Genomic DNA, 8,297 nt, shown 5'->3' with positions numbered 1-8,297 from the left:
AGAATCTATGAAACCATGTAGTTTCGAGAGGACGGGAATGTTGTAGGTAAGATAGATAAGGTGGTTATGGGGGTTGGTTAAGAGGTTAGGGGAACGAGCTCGGGAAACTTTGTTGAGAATGGACTGCCATAAGTCACGACTGGTGAGGTCTTTAAGTGAGGCAAGCTTGTAGACTAGGTCATTGAGAGATCCAAATTGGTTCATTAAAGTGATGATGGATGATGAGAGTTTGTAATTGTGGGGTGAGAATATACGAAGCAAGTTTTATTTTGGTTTTAGCTTTCGCTTTTTCTTTTTTTCATAAACATAAAAAAGTTCTAACAAATGGAAAATATAGAAAAATTATGTTAAAAGAGATGGAGAAGGGAGGAAAACAGAGGGAGAAGTAAAAAAGAATGGAAAATAAAGAAAAAAAGGAAAGTTCAAAAAAACATAAAAGGAAAAAAAAATTAAATTGCTCAATACAAAAAAATATAGAGACCAATTGTATAATTTAACCTAAAATTTTTGTTTGAAATAATGATTTTATGTGCCATGTTAGTTTATCGTCACACCGTTAACGACAATGGGTAAACTATCAAAATAGTCACTTTTGTTTGCCTCAAGTTGCATTTTAATCACTTGTATTTGAAATGTTATGTTTTAGTCACTTACATAATTGTGTTGTAACATTTTAGTCACTAAGCCGTTAATTGCCGTTAACGATGTAACAGTAAACTGATAAATCATCATTTCAAATAAAAACTTTAAGTTAAATTATACAATTAGTCCCTATATTTTTTCGTTTTGAGTAATTTTTTTATATTTTTCTTTTTCTTTATTTTCCATTATCTTCTGCTTCTGGTGGAAGTCGACACCGGCACCAGTAAGCTGATGGGGCGACGTCGACGCCGAAATCGAGAAGAAAGTCATCGTAGGAGAAGAGAAAGAACAACAAGAGGGGGAGAATGAGAAAAGCTATCGCTGCTAAAATATATATGGGGATGAGGGCTCACGATTGTATATTTTTTTTTAAAAATATATTAAAAATCAATAAAATTATTTTAAAAACTATTTCTACTTTCTTCCCATTTTCTCTTCTTTTTCCCTATTTTCCTTCATCCCAATTTCTTTTCTTTTATTTTTTCTTCTTCCCAGAATGAACCCTAGCCATCACCGTCTACAGTTGTCGGAGCTCCAATCAGGCACCACAAGAACACTCCTCTCCATCACCTCTCTTCAAACGTCTGTGTCGATGGTGCACAGTAAACAATTTCATAGTTGTAATCCTATTAGCAGTAGAAACAATTTCACCTGGTTTTGCTGTTCTGGATGCCTCGACAGCATCACTGGTGCTGCCAAGTAACGACGACTTAAAGGCTCTAGAACCCATGGAGTCTTTAAGTGGAGAGCCACCAATAGGTGCAATTGAGAATATCAAGCATAAAAAAATTGTACAAAACCAAAACAAAAGGGGAAAAAAAGATCTAATTCAAATATTTAATTTTTGTAATGCCTAAACAAAGCTAATTATCCTTCAATTTCTTGGCCTAATTCTACCATAAACAAACAACCAAAACAAAAGGGGAACTTGGGGATTTGGTTTTGTCCACTAATTGAGACCATTTAGGAAACACCGTCATCGGCAACTTGGTTGTTGCTGTTGCCGCCATTGTTGTTGTCGTTGAAGAAGGAGAAGGAGACAAGTACCATGAAGGAATTTGGGGATTTGGTTCTAGTCCACGGATTGAGACCGTTTAGGAAGCACCATCGTTGTTTTATTCTCTGTCGTCGTATTAGTAGAATGGGAAAAAAGAGAAGGGATCTCGTCGACAACTTGGTTGTTGCTGCTGCAACCATTGTTCTTGTCGTTGAAGAAGAAGAAGAAGGAGATAAATCGTGAACTATATTTGATTTTTTGTGAGTTATGTTTTAGCAGCGATATATACCGGGCTAAGACAAAATGAAAAAATATAAGTCTAATTGTATAATTCAATCTAAAATTTTCGTTTGAAATAATGGTTTAAGGTGTCACATAAATTTACTGTTACACTGCTAACAATAATTAAGGGTTCAGTGACTAAAACATTAACATTTCAAACATAAGTGACTAAAATATAACTTGAGACAAACAAAAATGACTATTTTAGTAGTTTATTCTAACAACAATTAATGACTCAATTACTAAAATGTTACAACATATTAACCTAAGTGACTAAAATATAATATTTCAAATGTAAGTAATTAAAATATAACTTGAGTTAAGCAAAAGTAACTATTTTAATAGTTTACCCATATTTTAAATATATAAAAAAATGTTTTTCAAAAATATAATAATAAATTTAAAATTTATATTAATATTAATAAAAAAATCCTCCACCACTCCGTCCCCCCACCTCCCCCCCATTCATCTTCTTCGCTGTCCCTTCAGCTTTGGTTCTTCATAATCCAACACTCTATCTTGGAGCAATGGGATCCTTAACTATGTTACACTGTGCTTGCTTTATTGTTCAATCCACTTCTTTTTCTTGACTATTTATGAACTTCTTATTGTTAAAAGAAAAAAATGAAAACTAAGTTAAACCAGAAAGCAAATTCAGAGCTTGTTTGGTTGGGGGGAATCGGTATGCATTCCCCCTATTCCCTGGGCCCACCACCAAATAGACGTTTGGTTGGGTGTAATCGTATTACACCTCTATTGCCTTTCGTGTCTATTACTGATATTGGCTGTAATAGTTATTCTGAGTTTGAAGCGGCGATTAGGGATTCCCCACCAATTCCCAATTTTATTTTCCGTTTTCTGCCCTCATCCTCTCCCGACGTTTCCCAATTTTTTCCCTTCCAGATTTCTACTTCTTCTTCTGGTACGGTACGCTTCTTTTCTTCTCACATTTCTTTTCTTTTCTCCATTTTCTTTTCTCCAGATTTCTGCTTCTTCTTCCAAATTTTTTCCCTTTTTTTCTTTTCTTTTCTTTTCTGTTAAATCGATTTTGATTTTGTTTTGCTTTTGCTTTTGCTTTTGCTTGTGCTCAAATCTGGAATATTTGTTTTTGTTCTCCTAATTTTGATTCGTTTCTAGCGTTTTCCATTCAGCTTTTCTTTGTATTGCACGTTCGATTGAACAGATGAAAATTTTTTCATTCATCATGTTCTATTATTTGTTTATTCTATTGCATGTTTGTCTGATTCTATTGTTTTCCTTGTTGTGCTTTGCTATGAGAGTGAGTGAGTGTTTGCTGGTCAATCTACAAAATGTGATTTTAATATAGAGGGAAATACAGTGAACGTGCTCATCTTTGTCTTTCGAGTCTGAAACTAAAACAAGACTCTCACGCTTTGAAGATAACATGATTAGTGTGTTTTTCCTCCGTTTCTATTTATGGATTATCTCTATTGTTTTGGTTCATGTTTTAGTTTCTGTTAAGTTGATGTTTTCACTTTGCAGATATTTTTCACTTTGGGTAGTTAGTGATAAAAAATATGGAGGATTAAGCTTTTCATCCCAAGATGTTGGTGAAGTTCTTGCTATCTCTGGTATATCCATGACTTTCACTGTTGCAATAATTTCCTATTTGAATTTTTCTTTTCAGAAAGCGTTAGTCTAATAGCATGCTTTCCATCATTTCCAGGATTTGGTCTTTTACTGTTTCAACTGCTGTTGTATCCACCAGTTGAGAGACGCCTTGGGCCTCTCATGGTTACACGCCTTTCAGCTGTAAATTCTTACCTCCACATCACTGTATTCCTATACTTCTTTTCGGGTTTTTTACAATAATATTATAAAAAAATAACCAAAATATTATAACTTTTTATTATTTACCAAAATATTATAATTATTTTTATTATTTACCAAAATATATAAAAAAAATGCAAAAAACTGCACCGAAAATGACAGGAGCCTGATCAGGCCAATGGCATTGGCGGCACCAAAGGTGCCAAAGCCATTGGTGGCACCAATGGTGCCAAAACCATTGGCGGCACCAATGCCATAATAGGGGGGTCGGTGGTGGGGGGAGAAGGAGAGGGAAAGAAAGGAAGGAATGAGAGGAAAGAAAGAAAGGAAGGAGAGGAAAGAAAGAAAAAGAAGGAGAGAAAAGGAAAGGAGAAGAGAAAAAAAAAGGAAAGAAGAAAAAGAGGAAAGGAGAAGAAGAAAGAAAGAAAAAGAAGGAAAGAAAAGGAAAGGAGAAGAGAAAAAAAAAAGAAGAAGAAGAGGGAAGGAAGGAAAAAAAAGAAAAAAGGTAATTTTTTATAAATTTATTTTTTGTAATATTTGTGTGTTAAAAATTTATGTTATGTACATTATACGTATTTTATTATTTTTGTAGCATATATATTTTATGAAATATATTTAGAATGAAAAAATTAATGGTATGTACATTGTATGTTGATTAGAGATTTTTTTTTTGAAATTTACTTAGGAAGTTGAAATTAGTTATTTTAGGAAAATAGCATTAAAAGTAAAATGATAAAGAAATATGTTTAAGAAAACATAAAATACGAAAAGAAAAAATAGAAATTGTATATTCACCGAAAATAATAAAATGCGAAAAATGTACATGTAATAAATTTCAAACATAATGAATTGAAATAATGTAAAATTATAAAATTAAAAATTACGATATTTTTAAAATAATAAAATGCGGATAAAAAATACGAACAAATGGCTGAAGTAAGAGTGTATTAGTAAATTTTTAAAAAAATTCAGAAATAATTAATACAAATAATTGAAACAAAATGTACTGAAATAATATAAAATAATAAAATACGAAAATAACATATTTTTATTTCAAGTAATAAAAATTGAGAAAATAATAATACGAGCAAAGGGCAGGGAAAAGATTTTTTTTTCGGTTTTTTACCAAAATATTACAAAAAAATAATAAACCAAAATATTATAAACATTTTTTTATTTAGCAAAATAATAGAGGAAAAAAAATAGGATGATGGAGGGGAATAAAAAAGCAGCACCAATGAAGAGGAATAAAAAGGCGGCACCAATATGTGGCTAATTGCCTTTTAATCCCTCCTTATTTATTATTTTCTTTTATTCCCCTTCAACACACTAAATTAATAAATTTCAAACATTATGCACTGAAATAATGTAAAATTATAAAAGACTAAGTTTATGAGATTTTTTAAAATAATAAAATGCGGAAAAAAAATACGAACAAATAGCGGAAGTAAGAGTGTATTGCTAACTTTTTTTAAAATTCAGAAATAATTAATACAAAATATTTCAAAGAAAATGTACTGAAATAATATAAAATAATAAAATACGAGAATAATATATTTTTATTTAAAGTAATAAAAATCGAGAAAATAATACGAGCAAAGGGCAGGGGTAAGGGTTATTATCTTACACCAAATTAATTTAAATAACACACTAAATTAATAAATTTCAAACATTATGCACTGAAATAATGTAAAATTATAAAATTAGAAATTATGATATTTTTTAAAGGAATAAAATGCGGAGAAAAAAATACGAATAAATGGCCGAAGTAAGATTTTTTTACTAAATTTTTTTCAACTTGCAGGCATCGCAATGGCTCGATTGATTAGAAACGATGAACACATATCTGATGCGACTAATAACGAGGTATGATTTTTTATTTGTTAATCACGAGTTCTATTTATTTAAAAAGGATATACGCAGTATATACAAATAAATTATGTTATCGTAATATTTTTTCTGTAATTTAACACTATCAGGACTCGTTCCGATTATTAAGGGGCCGTGTGAGTGTTTTAAAGAAAGCTCCGGATGCACGATTGATGCCGTACTTGGAGCTAGCCAGATTTGGGTCAGTAGCATTGATCCGGTCCTCCGACTTGCGCTTTGATTTATTATCTGCGCTAGTGGAGCGGTGGCGCCTGGAGACCCACACTTTTCATTTTCCTTGCGGGGAGTGCACGGTTACCTTGGAGGATGTTGCATTGCAGTTTGGGCTCCCAATTGACGGGAGTCCCGTAACAGGAGTATCTTCATTTACCGATCCAGCTGCACTTTGTTATCAGCTCCTAGGAGACTCGCCACGGGACGGTGAGTCATATTTTTTCGGCATAAAATTTACATGGCTGAAAGCCAAAATTGGACAATTATCAGCGACCGCCACTGAAGGTGAGTTGATGTGCGTTGCTCGAGCGTACATCATGCATATGGTAGGGGTAGTACTCATGCCTGATGCAAACGGCGACAGTGTGCATTGGATGTACTTGCCCCTGCTAGCTGATTTGTCCACTGCTAGGTCGTATAGCTGGGGTTCCGCCGTCCTAGCAATGCTGTACCAAGAGCTTTGTCGGGCAAAAAAGCCGAATGTGCGCGACATCGGCGGATGCCTCATACTGCTGCAGTCCTGGGCGCTTTATCGGCTGCCGTTTTTGGCATTCGTTAGTCACCAACCGTATCTGTATCCACTGCCACTCAGGTGATAAAATATAAATTGTCATTATTTGTAGTCATAATATATTGACTAATGTTACAAACCCTAAACCCTATATTATTTTTTGTAGGTGGACTGTTCGTCCAGGCATCGGGAATTTCTTAAGTTAGAAAAAGAAAATACGGATTTATATACATATGATATATATCCAAATCATCCCTATCTTTTATTAGGAATAGAGTTTTGATATGATAATAAATAGGAATAGCATTTCGATATGATAATAAAAATGGGTTGCCCGGGACTTGAACCTGGAACTAGTCAGATGGAGTAGATAATTTCCTTGTTTAAATTAAATAAATTCTAATTTAAAAGTTAAAGAATGAAAAATCCCTCCCCAAACCGTGCTTGCATTTTTCATTGCACACGGCTTTCTCTATGTATCCATCTAAAACCCTATTTATTCCCTAAATAAGACTCTAAAAAAAGTAAAATACTCGGCCAATCCCCTCTTATTCTTACTGCCTAAACATTTAATACTAGAAATGAATAAATTCGTTTGTTATCTCTTCATCATTTCGGAAAATTCTCATTTTTATTGTAATTGAATTTACATAATTTCATAACCAATCATTAATGACTGACCAGAGCATTGATACAAATAATATGCAAATACTAAATTCGTCCCCTATAGAACTTTCGCAAAGCAAAAAAACCTCTTGGGAAGATCAAAGAAAAAACATGTTCTTCTTCCGTTTCCATAAATAATTCTTCTAAAAATTCTGAACCTAATTTTTTTCAAAAAAGCACGGACAGTACTTTTGTGTTTACGTGCCAAATTTTTAACACAAGAAAACCGAAGTATATATTTTATTCGATACAAACTTTTTTTTTGAAGATCCATTGTGATAATGAGAAAGATTTCTAGATATATGCACAAATTGGTCAATAATATCAACATTAAGGGAACCGGCCCACATCGGCTTACTAATGGGGTGCCCTAATGTGTTACAAAATTTCGCCTTAGACAATGATCCAATGAGAAAAATAATTGGAATTCTTGTATCCAACGACTTCATAGCATTATCTATTAGAAATGAATTTTCTAGCATTTGACTCCGTAGCACTAAAGGATTTAATTGCACACTTGAAAGATAGCCCAGAAAGTCGAGAGAATATTTAGATAATTGATTTATACGGACTCTTCTTGATTGAGACCACAGGTAAAAATAATGTTGCCATAAATCGACAAAGTAATATTTTTCACTTATTGATCAAAAGAGACGTATCCTTTGAGGCCAGAATTGACTTTCCTTGACACCTAATAAAATGTATGAAAGGGTCTTTGAACAACCATAGGTTGTTCTGAAAATCGTTATAAAAGACTTCGCCAAGATACTTTATTTTTCCATAGAAAAAAATTCATTCAAGAAAGACTCTAGAAGATGTTGATCATAAATGAGAAGATTGATTACGGAGAAAAAGGAAAATGGATTCGTATTGATTACGGAGAAAAAGGAAAATGGATTCGTATTCACATGTATGAGAATTATACAGGAACAAGAATAATCTTGGATTAAAAATTGAAATAGATTTCTTTGGAGTAATAAAACTCTTCAAATTACAATACTCGTAGAGAGAGAACCGTAATAAATGCAAAAAAGAAGCATCTTTTACCCAGTAGCGTAGGGCTTGAACTAAGATTTCTAGATAGATGGGATGAGGTATTAGTGCCTCTAACACATAATTTACATATGAGAATTTGTCCTCTAAAAAGGGAAATATTGAATGAATTGATTGTAAATTATGAGATTTTGCGGCTTCTGCCCCTTGTGAGTAAGATATTAATCGTAAGGAAAATGGAATTTCCACAATGACTACAAATTCTGCCGCTATCATTTGAGAATACAAATTATTGTTGTGTCCAAAAACCAG

General features: G+C 32.9%; 1 protein-coding gene and 1 long non-coding RNA gene across 2 annotated transcripts; both read left to right on the top strand.

The window, feature by feature from the left end:
* The first annotated feature begins 2,466 nt into the window (after nucleotides 1-2,466).
* LOC121214735 (uncharacterized) lies at nucleotides 2,467-3,768 on the top strand. The gene is made up of 3 exons (XR_005910459.1): nucleotides 2,467-2,843; nucleotides 3,425-3,513; nucleotides 3,609-3,768. It is a non-coding gene; the product is annotated as an uncharacterized lncRNA (long non-coding RNA).
* Nucleotides 3,769-5,524: 1,756 nt separating this feature from the next.
* LOC121214568 (protein MAINTENANCE OF MERISTEMS-like) lies at nucleotides 5,525-6,411 on the top strand. Its single transcript, XM_041088344.1, has 2 exons — nucleotides 5,525-5,578; nucleotides 5,692-6,411. Exons 1-2 carry the CDS (start codon nucleotides 5,525-5,527, stop codon nucleotides 6,409-6,411), a joined length of 774 nt encoding a protein of 257 aa, XP_040944278.1.
* The last annotated feature ends 1,886 nt before the right edge of the window (nucleotides 6,412-8,297 follow it).

Source organism: Gossypium hirsutum, chromosome D02, assembly GCF_007990345.1.
Source record: "Gossypium hirsutum isolate 1008001.06 chromosome D02, Gossypium_hirsutum_v2.1, whole genome shotgun sequence".
Lineage (NCBI taxonomy): Eukaryota > Viridiplantae > Streptophyta > Magnoliopsida > Malvales > Malvaceae > Gossypium > Gossypium hirsutum.
This window is presented reverse-complemented; position numbering and strand designations above follow the sequence as displayed.

Excerpts from the sequence above, each read along its gene's own strand:
- LOC121214568 (XM_041088344.1), top strand. The coding sequence starts at position 5,525 with ATGGCTCGATTGATTAGAAACGATGAACACATATCTGATGCGACTAAT. Across the intron at positions 5,579-5,691 it reads CTGATGCGACTAATAACGAG|GACTCGTTCCGATTATTAAG; the intron begins GTATGATTTTTT and ends TAACACTATCAG.